A 19,036-nucleotide genomic window follows, 5' to 3' on the forward strand; every position below is an offset into this window, starting at 1 on the left:
ATGCCAATGTCTGTTGAGTGCATATCCATCAGTGTCACTTATCCCGAAAATCCGTGCTGCTGTTTGCACTGCAGTTTCGTTGGATGGATAGGACCTCCACCTAACCAGTGATTTGTGCCACTGACCCCTCCAGAATTCACAGGGTCAGCTTATTTATATATTGAATGGCAGGCAAGGGAGTAAATCATTGGTGGGGTTGGGGGTAGAGGCAGGAAACTTGCTGCTGTAGAATCTAAAAGATTGCAGCAACTTAAAGGTGACAGCAGATAAGTGATGTGTGATTTCTCCTCCAACTATTGTCAACACATTCACTGCAGTGATTTCTTATCACAGGATTCATTTGTGATTCTCAAGACTTCATCATGGTTTCAACTTCACACACTAGGCCTGCAAGTGGAGGCAGAAAGAGGCTGGCAGAATTTTGCAGATCCGACCTTAGGATCCTCCTGGATAAGATCCGCTAGGTAGTGAGGCCACCTGTTGGGCTCACAGGGAAAGAGGCCACCGAAGGCAGTGACCAGAGCCATGTGGCGGGAGGTGACAGTGGCGCTGAGTGCTAACTCTCACTCTTAGGACAGTGGAACTGTGTTGGAAAAAGTGCACTGACCTGACCAAGGCAGGCACGTTAAGAGAAGGATGACCATCCCCTTTTCACTTTGACACCATGGGAACCTCTCCAAGTAACCAATCTGAGTTCTTGAATGAAATGACAAGTCCTCATTGACAGTGCACCCTGATTCAATGGCTTTCTAACTCTTCCACTTGGACCCTATGTTTGGATCTCCCCTCAGACACCCTTCTCGCCTGTTGCCTCTTACAACTTCAACTTCTCATATCACAGGGTCCTTCTAGCAATTGTCCTTCCTGCCTATTGCCACCTGGAAGATTGCCTTCATATTCTTACCTTCACCTCTCGCTGTTCATATTGTTCTAGGAGAAACTGACACACAAAGCTCAGGAAAGGCAGGCCACTGGCAGGTGGATTCCCAGCCAAAAAGGACCTGACAGATCTCAAGGAGCAGGCACCTGAGCTGAAGGAGAGGCAAGCGTCTTTGGTAGTCAGCGATGGCAAGGTCTGTGGGTCAGCGCAGGCTGCAGGTGAGTGGGTGCTAACCTGTACCTGCACCTGTTACAGAACTTTATGAGACCAAGTTGCCATTAAACTCAGGAGCTGTCTCTATCTTGTCACTCTTACCTCATTTCATCTTCATCTGTAGATCCTGCACAGCACAGGGAGTGGAAGAGGATAATGATGAGGACGAGATGGAAAGAAGTCCTTTAAGTGTTGATGGTGAAAATGATGATGATGATGATGATAATGGCAACAAGGATGATGATGACAGTCCTGGCCCTTGTACCTCTGGTGCTTCACTCCTCTCTATAACACCACCATCATCACATGACTTAACTGCCCCACACACCCGCTCAGAGACTTTCACCTGGGGTGGAGGGGGGATCTCTAGATTGTGGGGATGAGAATACTGCACTGGATGACTCACTGAGCACGAGGGAGGTTGCAGAGATTCCTTGCCTTGACTGAGGAAGCTGCGAACTCAGATATCACGGGTCCTGCTTTGAAAAGATGGATGTTCGCTGAACATCACACCTTAGGATCGCTCCACCAGGATGTGTGGCATATGACAGGGGCCTTGATTTGGTCCACTGGATTTATACGCAACAACACCAGGGAGGTTGTTTGCCTCACATCAGAGATCAATGAAGCTTGTGGCAGTTTCATTCCATTCTGCAACCGTCCCCTCCCGCAGCAACATTCCAGGACAAGTCACTGCCTCATCCTCATTGGAAAGAAGAAAGAACTTGTATTTATTGCTTTTTGCATCCTAAGAAGTACAGTCACTGTTGCTATGTAGGCAAATGCGGCAGCCAATTTGAACACAGTAAGATTCCACAAACAGCAATGAGATAAATGACTAGAGAATCTGTTTTAGTAGTGTTGGTTGAGGGAAAAATATTGGCCAGGACACCAGGAGAATTCCCTGCTTTTCTTCTGATAGTGCCATGAGGCTTTTACATCCAACTGAGAGGGCAGACGGAACTTTGGTTTAGCATCTCATCCAAAAGACGGCATCTCCAACAGCACAACACTCTCTCAGTGCTGCACTGAAGTGTCAGCCTAGATTCTGTCTCTGGAGTACGGCGTGAACCCCTGACCTCCTGACTCAGAAGCAAAAGTGCTACCAATGAGCCAGAGCTGACACAAAAACCCTGAGGTACAAGCTTGAAAGAGCTCTGAATTCTGACCTTTAGACACTCTCCCAGGGCTTTCAGGATCTAGTGAAAACCATTAGATCTGCTATCCTGCTGATCATTGGTTACCTTGAAACACAGCCCGTTAACAAAGGCATGATTAGAATTGACTGACATAATACTGCTGTTTCTCAGGATAGTGGCATATGCCAGGTTTCCAGCTTAGCCCCTCAGTGACCTACTGCAAGAGCATGTAAGAGGCAGGGGCAGGCCATTCAGGCAGTCACACAAGAGATACAGCCCGCTGCGAGTCTCGCCTCAGCCGTCAGGAGATGGGATCCACGTCGGTCTCAAAAGCCTCTTATACCAGAGCAACAGCCAACCACCTGTAGTGACACCAACCCTCAGGTGGTGCCTAGACACAGCAACAGGATAAAAAAAGAACTTGCAGCCAATTTGTGCACAGCAAGGTCCCACAAAACAATAATGAGATACTGGCCAGATAATCTGCTTTTTAGTGCTGTTGGTTGAGGGGAAAATATTGGCCAGGACACCGGGGAGAACTCCCCTGCTCTTCTTCAAATTGTGCCATGGGATGTTTTATGTCCACTTGAGAGGGCTGATGGGGCTTGGTTTAACGTCTCATCCGAAAGACAACACCTCTGACAGTGCAGCACTCCCTCAGTACTGCACTGACGTGTCAGCTTAGATTATGTGCTCAAGTCCCTGGAGTGAGTCTTGAGCCCACGACCTTCTGACTCCGAAGCAAGAGTGGTACCACTGAGCCAAGACTTAGAGAAGCACATCTAGGAACCCAAGGGTCACACAGTGATAATAAGTAGGTTGGATCACTGTTACTGTTAAATAAATATGATGTTGCACTTTGAGTTTTCTTGGTTGTTTGAAGAGATCCTGATATCCCGGGTAGTACAAGCACGCGAAGAGCTTGCATGTGAAATTTACCACTGGGAATTTTTACCCGGATAGATAAAGACAATACAAGTACATGGACAAGCGAGACATTTAAAAAGCTTGGGTTGGGAATTTTCTCCGGTGCTCCCACTCTTCCGCACTTCCAACGGAGTTACAGCAGCAGAGCGGGAGCAACTCCGAGGAAATTCCCAGCCATAAATTTCCAGATGCATTCTCCAAATTCTGGGATCTTCAGTCGTATTGTGGGTTCCCCAAAGTCGGATTTTCTGAATGTGGGCTGCCAACTGAGAGCCTCGCTCAGCAGGAACGCATAGCAGGAAATGGCAACTGTACTTCCCCCGATTTTCAGTCCATTTAAAATGAACAGATGGAAAATTGTTTGGAGCATGCCCACAATTTCCCAATATTCAGACATGGCATTCAGAAAATTGGACCTGTGTCCAAAAGAGTAGAACTTTAAGGGTTGATTCTCTCATTTCATAGAATCATAGAAATTTATGGCACAGAAGGAGGCCATTCGGCCCATTGTGTCTGTGCCAGCCGAGAAAGAGCTATCATGCCTAATCCCACTTTCTAGCACTTGGTCCATAGCCTTGTAGGTTATGGCACTTCAAGTGCTTATCCAAGTACTTTTTAAATGTGATGAGGGTTTCTGCCTCTACCATCCTTTCAGGCAATGAGTTCCAGACCCCTATCACCCTCTGGGTGAAAAATTTTCTCCTCAGCTCCCCTCTAATCCTTCTACCAATTACTTTAAATCTATGCCCCATGGTTATTGACCTCTCTGCTAAGGGAAATAGGTCCATAAGAGATAGGAGCAGGAGTAGGCCATTCGGCCCCTCGAGCCTGCTCCGCCATTCAATGAGATCATGGCTGATCAGATTTTTACCTCAACTCCACTTTCCCGCCCTTTCCCCATATCCTTTGACTCTCTCGCTGATCAAAAATTTGTCTAACTCAGCCCTGAACGCATTTGATGACTCGGCCTCCACAGCCCCCCAGGCAAAGAATTCCAAAGACCCAGGACCCTCCGGGAGAAGAAACTCCCCCCCATCTCCGTCCCAAACGGGCGACCCTTCCTATCCACTCTATCCATGCCCCTCATAATTTTATACACCTCAATTAAACCTCCCCTCAGCTGCCTTTGTTCCAAAGAAAACAACCCCAGCCTATCCAATCTTTCTACATAGCTAAAATTCTCCAGTCCTGGCAACATCCTCGTAAATCTCCTCTGTACCCTCTCTAATGCAATCACATCTTTCCTGTAATGTGGTGACCAGAACTGTACGTAGTACTCAAGCTGTGGCCTAACTAGTGTTTTATACAGTTCTAGCATAATCTCCTTGCTGTTATATTCTATGCCTATGCTAATAAAAGAAAGTATTCCATATGCCTTCTTAACCACCTTCTGTACCTGTCCCTTTGGATAATCTCAGTGCAGAACGGCCTCATGGGGAGACTGGGGGTAAATCATGAATCCACTGGCCCTAATTTTCTGTCCACTAATTTAAACGGACAGAGAATCAGGTGTTGAAAATCCGTGATTCCCCGTGAGTGGAGAGTGCCCGGTCAGGGAACCAGTCCTTTTATTATACTTCACAAGAGATAGAAATGCTACAACAAGGCTTCACGTAGCATAAAGCTGTTGACATAAAGAGCTGCTCCTGCACCTGCCTATGACTAAAAGTGCACTGTAGTCATTTAACACAGTTGGTGTGAAGAGGGGGCAGCACTTAGACTGGTAAAGTGACGTCTGAATTCCATCTTCTACGTTCCCACACTATATAAAACTGAAATAGAATTCAGGATGCAAGTGTCTTGCTGTGCAAACCAAACAGAAACTGCCAGAAAGCAAGAGCGTTAAAGTGTCATACTTGACGGAGATATTTAACAAGAATTTAAAACTGATTTTACTCTGAAGCACTTTAGAAAAGTGAAATAAATTACTGTGCAGCTCAGTTAATACTTTAATCATCAATTCCTTTCCCCCCTTGAAATCATGATCTTAGCCCTTTCCTCCTGATAGAAGGATCTTGCATTCATATAGTGCCTTTCCCGATCTCAGGACGTCCCAAAGCACTTTACAGCCAATGAAGTATTTTTTTCTTTTGAAGTATAGTCACTGTTGTAATGTAGGAAATGCGGCAGCCAATTTGCACACAAGATCCTCCAAACAGTAATGAGATAATGACCAGATAATCTGTTTTTTAGTGATGTTGGTTAAGGGATAAATATTGGCCAGGACACCAAGGAGAACTCCCCTACTCTTCTTCGAATACTGCCATGGGATCTTTAATGTCCACCTGAGAGGGCAGACGGGGTTTCAGTTTAACGTTGCATCCGAAAGGTGGCACCTCCAACAGTGCAGCACTCCCTCAGTACTGCATTGAAGTGTCAGCCTAGATTATGTGCACAAGTCTGTGGAGTGGGGTTACCACTGAACCATGGCTGACACATTAAGTAAAAGAAAGACTTTTGTTTATATAGCTCCTTATCTCATAACATCTGGGTCTCTTTGAAGTGCAGGCACTGTTGTTATATAGGTGTAAACAATTTTACAACACCAAGTTATAGTCCAGCAATTTTATTTTAAATTCACAAGCTTTTGGAGGCTTCCTCCTTCCTCAGGTGAATGTTGTTGGAAAACAATGTTCACCTGAGGAAGGAGGAAGCCTCCGAAAGCTTGTGAATTTAAAATAAAATTGCTGGACTATAACTTGGTGTTGTAAAATTGTTTACAATTGTCAACCCCAGTCCATCACCGGCTCTCCACGTTATGTAAGTGATCATGGCAGCCAATTTGCATCTCAGTAGCTGTTGTTATGTGTGAACCTGTGCACTCTATACTGGACTACTTGACCTTCATAGGTGAGTTTGGTGCGGCTTTCAGCTGTCATTCGTATAGACAGACTTCCAGCATGAATCACTGGATTGCAATCAATCAGGAGTGGGAGCGCTGGCTGATTTTGCTATCCCATCCTCCCATAAAGAGAATGATGTCAATTTTAGTCCCTTCACCCCCATCCCCCTCTTTTAATTAGCACCCTGGCTAATATTGGCAAAACTCACCACAACCCTGTAATTGAACTTTGAATCTTGCTGATCATTCAGTGCCATTCCTAAAGAGCACTTTAAATCAGTGAGCCATCAGGTGTAAAAGCAATCAAGACATTTTAAAAGAAGAACCTGCATTTATATAGCAACTTTCACATCCTTGGGATGTCCAAAACGCTTCACAACCAATGAAGTACTTTTGAAGTGTAGTCGCTGCTGTGATATAAGGAAACAAAGCAGCCAATCTGCAAACAGCAAGGTCCCACAAATAGCAATGAAATAAGTAACCAGTTAATCTGTTTTGGTGGTGTTGGTTGTGGGATAAATGTTGGCCAGGACACCAGGAGAATTCCCTTGCTCTTCTTCAAAGAGTGGCATGGGACTTGAGCAGGCAGACAGGGTCTCAGTTTAACATCTCACTTGAAAAACAGCGCCTCGGACAATGTAGCACTCCCTCAGTACTGAAGTATCGGGTCACGTCTGTGTACTCGAAATTGAACCCACGACCCTTTGACTCAGAGGCGAGAGTGCTATCACTGAGCCAAAAGAGCACTGGATAAGGGTTTGTTGCACGAGCAATTGGGGAATTGAAAATGCAGAATATCGTTTGGGTTAAATGAGAATTGGGTGAAGTGTACAAATCATGGGAAAGTGGGTAGGACAATGTGCAATGAAAGATATGATAGAAGAGACAAAGTGAAGGGGTGTTAATTGGGCAGGAGGGAGTCTGACGGTCCAAGTCACCTTGTTTCTTGTGACTTATTTACTTACATTTCTCTTTTTTTTTGTAGCTGAAAGGGCCAGAAAACAAGGACATATTGCAGCAGTTCAATTATGTCGCCTTGTACAGATTCGTACCACAAGAGAATGATGATCTGGAAATGCAGTAAGTATAACTGCCGGAAAGCAATTTTATTGTCACTTTCCTGACCTCAGACTTATCTAGCAAAATGTTCTTGTAATTTTCCAGCCGCTAGGCGAATAATTAAAGCACCAGCATGTATCCAGTATAATCCGATTTAATTGTCTGTATCAGAAACTTTATGCTGTCAAACTATTCATGTTAGCTTTTGTCTGGGTTCAACAACAGCATTAACAGCACGATAATCTGCTGTATTGAATTATTCAGCATACTTCAGACTAGATGCTGCATGTCTATTCACTTCCTGATGACAGTCTCCTTGCTTTGTGTATCTGTAAGAGATAATTATAATTGCCCAAGATATGCTGACCCCACACGAGCTATTACCTTTCCTCTTTAAATTGCTAAAATTTATTTCTTTCACAGTCTTATTTCCTTCCTTTGCATTAGTCAATCACGGAGAATGGGATATTAGAGTGAAAGTCTGCAGCTGCAGAGCTAGCAGTGGCACAGGCACAATGTGCTTAATGGCCTCCTTCTGTGCTGTAATTTCCATGATTCTATGACTTACTGAAGCAAAAGGTGCATAATGAAGTTTAATTTGACCTTAGAAAGAAGGAAGGGAGAAAGAACAAGAGAGCTTTTACATCTTTTCCTCTCTGTATTTATTGCACTGCCACATTGCTTTGTGTTTTCTATGTGAGACTCAACAGGATGAGCTGACAGCGAGGCCTGTGTTGTGTTGGTGAACTAGATGGTGTAATAATGAAGGTATTCATTTGAATCAGCTCTACATGTATAGATACAGGCACACAAAAAAGCAAAGCTATAAGCTATGGGTACTAATACAGCACATACAGGAAATGCTGGGATATATATCAGGGTTGATTTTACAGAAGGGAGCTGTGCCCCACAGGATTGCATCTCAAGAAATCGCAGGTGCGCTCCCCTGATTTTCCTTTCATGGAGCCTTGCCTTTGTAAAAACAGCCCCATCACGTCCATCAGCATCTAAAACGAAAAGAGACAGATTAATGTCCCAGAACCTTCATCAAAACTGAGCCTGTACCAGGAGAGACTTTTGTCTTTCAGATGCAGACTGATCTGCTGTGTAATTTCCAGCACTTTTATTTTGATTTCAGATTTGCGACATTTGTAGTTTTCCCTTTCCCTCTTTACTGATGGATACAGGAACTGATCAGAGGCTAACTTTAACCAAACTAAAACCACATAAGGACTGCATAGTGGGGAAGTGTGTTGGAGTTCCAATTTTGACAGTACCATATTTTAGAGGAGGGAACATGATGGCAGCACATTCGCCTTTTGATGGCAAACCTTAGGGTAAGGAATCTTACAACACCAGGTTATAGTCCAACAAATTTATTTTAAAATCACAAGCTTTCGGAGATTATCCCCTTCATCAGGTGAATGAGTGAAAGATTCTCAAATCACATATCTTATACTAGGCTGGGACAGCATCACACCAATCAAAAGGTGTCGCTGTTGTTCAAACAGGCCAGTCACGGAGAACAGTACGTCCCAGTACACTGGATATACATTGTGTCAATTACACAGACAGACAGAAAGAAACCCAAATGGCAGAGAGAGAGAGAATATTAAAAACGTAACTTTTTTTTCCCTTTTTGCTGGTGGGGTTACGTGTAGCGTGACATGAACCCAAGATCCCGGTTGAGGCCGTCCTCATGGGTGCGCACGAATCATAAATCATGCCTTTATGATTCTTGCATACAGTTGGCGCACAGAATCCTAGTGGCGTAGGCTTACCCCACCAGTATTGCCAAGCACATGAGGGATAGGGTGTGAGATAGGCCTCTGAGCAAGACAATGCAGGGTCCCAGCGCCCAAAGTGTTATTGGTCCTCAAGTGCCGCGGGTCGGAATATCAGCCCCATGGAATGGTAGGTTGTGGGTTCACATCTGCAATTCCCCATATCGAGTTATGTTGGCCATGCTGTAGTAGGCCAACAAATCAAACTGAGGCCAGGCAATTTCCCACAGGGCGGGAGGGGAAATCGGAGGAAATGTAGAAGGTCTTCTGCGGCAGAGCAGAAAAACTGCACTGATGGCTATGTATGGTAGGGTTGACAGCTTGGCCTGTCTGCGGCTGCAAAATACGGTGCTGGTCTTTGTGTCTGCAGTCGCTAGCACTTCGCCTCCAGTAACGAGGAGCACCACCTACTAAGATGTTTTTTTTTTATTCGTTCTTGGGATGTGGGCATCGCTGGCAAGGCCAGCATTTGTTGCCCATCCCTAATTGCCCTTGAGAAGGTGGTGGTGAGCCGCCTTCTTGAACCGCTGCAGTCCGTGTGGTGAAGGTTCTCCCACAGTGCTGTTAGGTAGGGAGTTCCAGGATTTTGACCCAGCGACGATGAAGGAACGGCGATATATTTCCAAGTCAGGATGGTGTGTGACTTGGAGGGGAACGTGCAGGTGGTGTTGTTCCCATGTGCCTGCTGCCCTTGTCCTTCTAGGTGGTAGAGGTCACAGGTTTGGGAGGTGTTGTCGAAAAAGCCTTGGCGAGTTGCTGCAGTGCATCCTGTAGACGGTACACACTGCAGCCACGGTACACCGATGGTGATGGGAGTGAATGTTTAGGGTGGTGGATGGGGTGCAAATCAAGCGGGCTGCTTTGTCCTGGATGATGTCGAGCTCCTTGAGTGTTGTTGGAGCCACACTCATCCAGGCAAGTGGAGAATATTCCATCACACTCCTCACTTGTGCCTTGTAGATGGTGGAAAGGCTTTGGGGAGTCAGGAGGTGAGTCACTCACCGCAGAATACTCAGTCTCTGACCTGCTCTTGTAGCCACAGTATTTATGTGGCTGGTCCAGTTAAGTTTCTGGTCAATGGTGACCCCCAGGATGTTGATGGTGGGGGATTCGGCAATGGTAATGCCATTGAATGTCAAGGGGAGGTGGTTAGACTCTCTCTTGTTGGAGATGGTCATTGCCTGGCACTTGTCTGGCACGAGTGTTACTTTCCAGTTGTCAGCCCAAGCCTGGATGTTGTCCAGGTCATGCTGCATGCAGGCATGGACTGCTTCATTATCTGAGGGGTTGCGAATGGAATTGAACACTGTGCAATCATCAGCGAACATCCCCATTTCTGACCTTCTGATGGAGGGAAGGTCATTGATGAAGCAGCTGAAGATGGTTGGGCCTAGGACACTGCCCTGAGGAACTCCTGCAGCAATGTACTGGGGCTGAGATGATTGGCCTCCAACAACCACTACCATCTTCCTTTGTGCTAGGTATGACTCCAGCCACTGGAGAGTTTTCCCCCTGATTCCCATTGACTTCAGTTTTACTAGGGCTCCTTGGTGCCACACTCGGTCAAATGCTGCCTTGATGTCAAGGGCAGTCACTCTCACCTCACCTCTGGAATTCAGCTCTTTTGTCCATGTTTGGACCAAGGCTGTAATGAGGTCTGGAGCCGAGTGGTCCTTGCGAAACCCAAACTGCGCATCGGTAAGCAGGTTATTGGTGAGTAAGTGCCGCTTGGTGGCACTGTCGACGACACCTTCCATCAATTTACTGATGATTGAGAGTAGACTGATGGGGCGGTAATTGGCCGGATTGGATTTGTCCTGCTTTTTGTGGACAGGACATACCTGGGCAACTTTCCACATTGTTGGGTAGATACCAGTGTTGTAGCTGTATGTTGTAGCTGGTATTCCATGTCGCTAAGGGAATGAGCACTGTCTGGTTTATATTACTATGTTGACCCCTCCCCCGGCCCCCTAAGTTTAGAGCTGCCTTTTGCAGCAAAACACTAACATGAATGCAGTAATAAAATGAAGCTGACAGGTACCTGAGAGCCCTCGGAAACAGCCGTTAAATGTAAAAGTCTGCTAAAATTTGAGGCAACACAGCCTCATTAACATATTTAAATAACTGACCTGCCTCTCGGGAGCAGGTTAGCCACCCGACCCCCAACCCACCTCCGTGAACTCCGTTAGAGGTGGGTTGGGGGGTCGGGTTTCAGATTTTTGAAATTTTAACCTCCCCCCCTCTCCCGCCCGTCGTGGGGGTTAAAATTCCCACATCTTTGCTTCCCAAATTGCTGTAAATTTTGCTTTTTAACTACAAATAATAAGATAAAATCAAAATACTGTATAAAAATAAGGACAAAATGCAGGACTTTAAAATGGGGTCTGAATTATGTCTTCGCACCCTGGTCCAATTGTCCCACACCCTGTAACCCCACTTCACCTGAAGTCTACCCTTGGTCTTGACTCCCCATACGCACCACCATAAATCGACTAGCATATATAGGCTTCTCTCTGCCTATTTTAACTGTGACTGGGGAAATTTTTACATTCACCGTTTGGGAGATAAACTAGTGGAGTTGATCGCCTGCCCATTATAGAAGCCACCCAATTTCCATTTGGAAGTAAAAATAGGGTGGATTCTGTGACCGGCGGGCGATCCACCTGCTAGATTAACGGCCAAGTGGTGAAGATGAAAATGACAAAAAAGAGACAGAAAAAAGACAGAGGATGAAAAGGTACGGGAAAGCACACAGAAAAACAAGACGCAAGTAGAGGGAGACACATAATGAAAAGGATAGAAACAGGTAGGGAGTGGGTGAGTCTGAGATGGTGAGACACAGAAACAGTGAGGATGATGCAAGGTACAGTTCCATAGGTGCCATTAGTGCTCCCAACCTTGCCCAAGTGTCCATGCCATGAGTGTGAGCCGTGACTGGGTGTTGGACTCATCCACATTACCCACACTACCTCGCAGTGTCATTTAAAAGGCGACAAAAGACTCCTCAATATGGGCCTGATACTACGCCAGTTTTCTCATGAAAGCTGGCATACTGAAGTTTACATCCATATGCAACTCAGAAGGGGCATGCACCATGCTGGAACCCAACCCAGTACCAGATGAGCCCTCATCAACCACCACCACTGTTGCTCCTTCCTCACCAATGCTCAGTGACTCACCGTAAGTGTCAGAATTTCGCATAGTGTTGATCTGAGCTGGTGTTTGTTCCAAGTGAATGTGATTATATTTGGTGCGGTTCTGGTTCAGTTACAGGTTGATTGGGTCCCTCTGGCTTTCTCTAGCTGCCGACTCCATCCCTCTCCCTGGTCATTCTCTGAAGCTGAGCCAGACCGTTCACAAACTTGGTGTCCTATTTGACTCTGAGATGAGCTTCCAACTCCATATCTGCTCCATCATCAAGACCCCCTACTTCCACCTCCGTAACAGCGCCCGTCTCCGCCCCTGCCTCAGCTTTTCTGCTGCTGAAACCCTCATCCATACCTTTGTTACTTCTACACTTGACTATTCCAATGCTCTCATGGCCGGCCTCCCAACTTCCGCCCTCCATAAACTTGAGCTCATCCAAAACTCTGCTGCCGTATCATAACTCGCACCAAGTCCGTTCACCCATCACCCCTGTGCTCACTGACCTACATTGGCTGCCGGTGCGGCAACGCCTCGATTTGAAAATTCCCATCCTTGTTTTCAAATCCCTCCATAGCCTTGCCCCTCCCTATCCCTGTCACCTTCTCCAGCCCTACAACCCTCCAATATCTCTGCTCTCCTCGAATTCTGGCCTCTTGCACATCCCCGATTTTAATCGCTCCACCATTGGCAGCCGTGCCTTCCGCTGCCTAGACCTAAGCTCTGGAATTTCCTCCCTAATCCTCTCCGCCTCTCCCTCCTCCTTAAAGGCGCTCCTTAAACATAGAAACGTGGAAACATAGAAAATAGGAGCAAGAGTAGGCCATTCAGCCCTTCGGGCCTGCTCTGCCATTCAAATTGATCATGGCTGATCGTCTAACTCAGTACACTGTTCCCGCTTTTTCCCCATATCCCTTGATCCCTTTAGCATTAAGAAATATATCTATCTCCTTCTTGAATACATCTAATGACTTGGCCTCCACTGCCTTCTGTGGTCGAGAATTCCACAGGTTCACCACCCTCTGAGTGAAGAAATTTCTCCTCATCTCGGTTCTAAATGGCATATCCCATATCCTGAGACTGTGACCCCTGGTTCTGGACTCCCCAGCCATCAGGAACATCCCCCCTGCATCTAGTCTGTCCAGTCCTGTTAGAATTTTATATGTTTTGATGAGATCACCTCTCATTCTTCTAAACTCTATTGAATATCGGCCTAGTCGACCCAATCTCTCCTCATACATCAGTCCTGCCATCCCAGGAATCAGTCTGGTAAACCTTTGTTGCACTCCCTCCATGGCAAGGACATCCTTCCTCAGATAAGGAGACCAAAACTGCACACAATACTCCAGATGTGGTCTCACCAAGGCCCTGTATAACTGCAGTAAGACATCCCTGCTCCTGTACTCAAATCCTCTTGCAATGAAGGCCAACATAGCATTTGCCTTCCCAACTGCTTGCTGCACCTGAGTGCTCGCTTTCAGCAACTGGTGTACAAGGACACCCAGGTCTCGTTGCATCTCCCCTTTTCCCAATCTATCACCATTCAGATAATAATCTGCCTTTCTGTTTTTACAACCAAAGTGGATAACCTCACATTTATCCACATTATACTGCATCTGCCATGTTCTTGCTCACTCACCAAACTTGTCTAAATCACATTGGAGTCTCATTGCATCCTCCTCACAGCTCACATTCCACCCCAGCTTTGTGTCCTCTGCAAACTTGGAAATGTTACATTTAGTTCCCTCATCCAAATCATTGATATATATTGTGAATAGCTGGGGCCCAAGCACTGATCCCTGCGGTACCCCACTAGTCACTGCCTGCCACCCGGAAAAAGACCCGTTTATTCCTACTCGCTGTTTCCTGTCTGTCACCAATTCTCAATCCATGCCAATATATTCCCCCCAATCCCATGTGCTTTAATTTTGTACACTAACCTCTTGTGTGGGACCTTATCAAAAGCCTTCTGAAAATCCAAATACGTCACATCCACTGGTTCTCCCCTATCTATTCTACTAGTTACATCCTCAAAAAGCTCCAGTAGATTTGTTAAGCATGATTTTCCTTTCATAAACCCTTGCTGACTTTGTCCAATCCCGTTAATGCCCTCCAAGTGTTCTGTTATCGCATCTTTTATCATAGACTCTAGCGTTTTCCCCACTACTGATGTTAGGCTGACTGGTCTGTAATTCCCTGTTTTTTCTCTCCCTCCTTTTTTTAATAGTGGGGTTACATTTGCCACCCTCCAATCTGTAGGAACTGTTCCAGAGTCTATAGAATTTTGGAAGATGATCACCAATGCATCCACTATTTCCAGGGCCACTTCCTTTAGTACTCTGGGATGTAGATTATCAGGCCCTGGGGATTTGTCGCCTTTAGCCCCATTAATTTCCCTAGCGCTATTTTTCTACTAATACTGGTTTGCTTCAGTTCCTCCCTCTCACTAGACCCTTGGTTCCCTAACATTTCTGGGAGGTTATTTGTGTCCTCCTTTGTGAAGACAGAACCAAAATATGTGTTTAATTGTTCTGCCATTTCTTTGTTCCCCATTTCTGACTGTAAGGGACCTACATTTGTCTTCACTAATCTTTTTCTCTTGACATATTTCGAGAAGCTTTTACAGTCAGTTTTTATGTTCCCTGCTAGTTTACTCTCATACTCTATTTTTCTCCTCTTAATCAATCTCTTTGTCCTCCTTCGCTGAATTCTAAACTGCTCCCAATCCTCAGGCTTGCCACTTTTTCTGGCAATTTTATATGTCTCCTCTTTGGATCTAATACTATCCCTAATTTCTTTTGTAAGCCACGATTGAGCCACCTTTCCTGTTTTATTTTTGCGCCAGACAGGAATGAATAATTGTCGTAATTCCTGCACACGTTCTTTAAATATTAGCCATTGCCTATCCACCGTCATCCCTTTTAGTAAAGTTCCCCAATCTATCCTAGCCAACTCATACCTCATACTTCCGTAATTTCCTTTATTTAGATTCAGGACCCTAGTTTTGGATTCAACGACTTCACTCTCCATCTTAATGAGGAATTCTATCATGTTATGGTCGCTCTTCCCTAAGGGACCCCGCACAACAAGATTGTTAATTAATCCTTTCTCATTGCACAATACCCAGTCTAGGATCGCCTGTTCTCTAATTGGTTCCTCAACGTATTGGTCTAGAAAACCATCATGTACACACTCCAGGAATTCCTCCCCACAGTATTATTGCTAATTTGGTTTGACCAATCTATCTGTAGATTAAAGTCACCCATGATTATAGTTGTACCCTTCTTGCATGTGTCTCTAATTTCCTGTTTAATGCCCTCCCCTACATCTCCACTACTGTTTGGAGGCTTATCGACAACCCCCACCAACGTTTTCTGCCCCTTGGTGTTTCTTAGCTTCACCCATACAGATTCCACATAGTGATTTTCCGAGCCAATATCCTTCTTCACTATTACATTGATTTCCTCCTTTACTAACATCGCTACCCCACCTCCTTTCCCTTTTTGCCTGTCCTTCCTAAATATTGAATACCCCTGGATGTTCAGTGCCCATCCTTGGTCACCCTGCAGCCATGTCGCCATAATCGCAACTATATCATACCCATTAATATCTATCTGCGCTGCTAATTCATCTACCTTATTGCGAATGCTCCGCGCATTAAGACAAAATGCCTTTAGACTTGTCTTTTTAAGATTGCTAGCCATCTTTGTTTTATTTTGCATTATTTGTTTTTCGCCCTTGTTTTCTCTGCCTTCCACTATTGCTTCTTCCCTTTCTGTCTTTTGTTTCTATCCTTGTTTCCCCCTCCTCTGTCTCCCTGCTCAGGTTCCCATCCCCCTGCCATTCTAGTTTAAACCTTCCCCAACCTACCTCTTTGACCAAGGTTTTGGTTACCTCTCCTAATATTTCCTTATGTGGCTCAGTGTTTGATAACGCTCCTGTGAAGTGCCTTGGCATGTTTTACTATGTTAAAGGCGCTATATAAATGCAAGTTGTTGTGGAGAGCAGATGGTGCATTAGGAGTAAACACATTTAAATGTAAGGGTACCGCATTGTCATGTGCATTTGTTCACGATCACTGTGTGGACATGATGAACCTATTGTACAAATGATATGAGAGGTCATTTTCCAAATTACTGGTTGGAAAATCAGGCACAATGTGTTCCCAAGTTGTGCCCAAGAAGCAATATGTGCTTCCAGCCGGTGAGGCTCCCTACTGGCAGCATCTAGTCAGACAATTACCCCATTGCACATACCGCAAGCTCTGCATTTTGCTACCATCTGTGAGGACCACACATCTTCCGAGTCGTCACTCCCAAACAACTTGGCTATTCTTTCCTCACCAGGAGTGAGCTATTTTATGTGTGGAGTACCTTCGCTTGTTGCATGCTGTGACCTCTAGTTATATAGCCTTTAAACATGAGAGCAGTGTCGATTAAGAGAGGGTGATTTGGCCCCTGGAAACTCCTTCCTGCAGCATATTCGCTTTCCCATCATGGCTGTATAATGAACTTTCAATAACACTGCTACTTTAATTACTACTACCTTACTTACAACAACCTTGCTAACATTTCTCTGTGCAAATACAGCAGTGGCTCAGTGGCAGCAGTGTATCACCTCTCATTCAGAGCATTGTTGGTTCAAGCCCCACTCCAGGACTTGAGCATGTAATATCAGCTGCCGTTTCATTGTAATACTGAAGAAGTGCTGCATTGTTGGAGGAGCCATCTTTCAGATGAGATGTTATACCAATGCCCTGCCTGTCTGTTCAAATGGGTATAAATGGTCCCAACACACTATTTAAAGAAGGCAGGGCAGTTCTCCAAGTGTCCTGGCCAATATTTATCCCTCAACCAATAACAGATTATCTGGCCATTGATCCCATTGCTGTTTGTGGGACCTTGCTGAGCGCAATTTGCCTGCTGCATTTCCCTACATTACAACAATGACTATTCTTCAAAAGTACCTCATTGATTGCGGAGCACTTTGGGACATCTTGAGGTTGTGAAGGATGCTATATAAATGCAAGTTCGTTCTTTTATTAATTTTAGTTGTTTAAAGTCAATTCATGTTGGCAAAAAATTCAGTATTAAGGATGACCAGATCAGTAAATGAGGAGAAGCAGAGGGAAAATTGAATGAGAATGGTTGAATACAGCTGAGGGCAGGTTACAGTAACTACTGGCTTACGGGCATTCCGACTGATGTCCAAAGGCAACAGCAAGTTCTACTCCCACTTTGCCTGTCTGGAGTACGTGTTGGGAATTGAAGAATCACTTGTGACTTTGATTAGAACCATTTTAGTTGTGCCAGGGGCAGAAACCTGATTGCAGGGGTTCAAACATGGAGTTGTGGGAAAGATGGACAGATTTGGGAGGTGGCAACATGCTGAAGGACTTTGGAGAGGAAAGGGAGCTTGGAGATGGGGCGGTAGTTTGTAAGGGTGGGTTTTTTGAGGAAAGGGTGTTGACGGCGGTTTTGAAAGGGAGAGGCATAGTACCTGAGGAGAAAGAACTAATAAAATGTCAGCTAGCAGGGGGCCAGAAAGGAAAGTTGGGTGACCAGTGGTTTAGTGAGAATGGGGTCAAGGGAGTAGGGCAAGATCAGCTCAGAGAGGGCATCAAGGGGGAAAGATGCAGGATCAGAGTTAGGGTGGGGGCAGCCTGTGTGGATATTTGGCCTGGTGGGCAAGGGGATGTGGATATGGAATCAGTAGAGGCAGCTGAACAGATAATCATAATCTCGCGACAGAGAAGTCCATGAGTTCCTTGCACTTGTTATGGGAGGTGAGGGTGGAGTGGGGGAGGAGTTTAAGGAGACGATTGGTAGTGGAGTAAAGAAACCATGGGTTAACTTATGTCTCCAGGATGATCCTGGCATAGTGGATGGTTTTGACAGAGGAGAATGAGGCCCAATAGCACTTGATGTGGTCCAGCCAGACCTGGTGATGGATGGCTAAACCAGTTGTGTGTGAGATGGGCATTTGTGGGCAAATTATTGGAAAAAATTCTGAGGGACGGTATTAATCATCATTTAGAAAGGCACGGATTAATTAAGGACAGTCAGCATGGATTTATTAAGGGAAGGTCGTGTCTGACTAACCTGATTGAATTTTTTGAGGAGGTAACAAGGCGGGTCGATGAGGGTAGTGCGTTTGATGTAGTCTACATCTGGATTTTAGCAAGGCTTTTGACAAGGTCCCACATGGCAGACTGGTCAGAAAAGTAAAAGCCCATGGGATCCAAAGGAAAGTGACAAGTTGGATCCAAAATTGGCTCAGTGGCAAGGAGCAAAGGGTAATGGTCGACGGGTGTTTTTGTGACAGGAAGGCTGTTTCCATTGGGGTTCCGCAGGGCTCAGTACTGGTTCCCTTGCTTTTTGTGGTATATATCAATGATTTAGACTTAAATGTAGGGGGCTTGATTAAGAAGTTTGCAAATGATACAAAAATTGGCCGTGTGGTTGATAGTGAGGAAGAAAGCTGTAGACTGCAGGAAGATATCAACGGACTGGTCAGGTGGGCAGAAAAGTGGCAAATGGAATTCAATCCGGAGAAGTGTGAGGAAGTACATTTGGGGAGGAAAAACTAGGCAAGGGAATACACAATAAATGGTACGATACTGAGAAGTTTAGAGGAACAGAGGGACCTTGGAGTCCATGTCCACAGATCCAAGAAGGCCGCAGGACAGGTAGACAAGGTGGTTAATAAGGCATACTGGATAGTTTCTTTTATTAGCTGAGGCATAGAATATAAGAGCAGGGAGATTATGCTAGAACTGTATAAAAGACTAGTTAGGCCACAGCTTGAGTACTGCGTACAGTTCTGGTCACCACATTCCAGGAAAGATGTGATTGCACTAGAGAGGGTACAGAGGAGATTTACGAGGATGTTGCCAGGACTGGAGAATTTTAGCTATGCGGAAAGATTGGATAGGCTGGGGTTGTTTTCTTTGGAACAGAAGAGGCTGAGGGGAGATTTAATTGAGGTGTATAAAATTATGAGGGGCCGAGATAGAGTGGATAGGAGAGACAAATTTCCCTTAGTAGAG

General features: G+C 45.4%; 1 protein-coding gene across 2 annotated transcripts in view; it reads left to right on the plus strand.

Annotated features, from left to right (window-relative positions):
• stac (SH3 and cysteine rich domain) overlaps positions 1-19,036 on the plus strand; it is a 154,445-nt gene that overhangs the window by 92,861 nt on the left and 42,548 nt on the right. For both annotated transcript variants that reach the window (XM_067981301.1, XM_067981310.1), the window contains exon 8: positions 6,987-7,081. In XM_067981301.1, coding sequence (XP_067837402.1) covers positions 6,987-7,081 — 95 coding nt within the window. The remainder of the gene's footprint in view (positions 1-6,986; positions 7,082-19,036) is intronic.

Source organism: Heptranchias perlo, chromosome 3 (genome assembly GCF_035084215.1).
Source record: "Heptranchias perlo isolate sHepPer1 chromosome 3, sHepPer1.hap1, whole genome shotgun sequence".
Lineage (NCBI taxonomy): Eukaryota > Metazoa > Chordata > Chondrichthyes > Hexanchiformes > Hexanchidae > Heptranchias > Heptranchias perlo.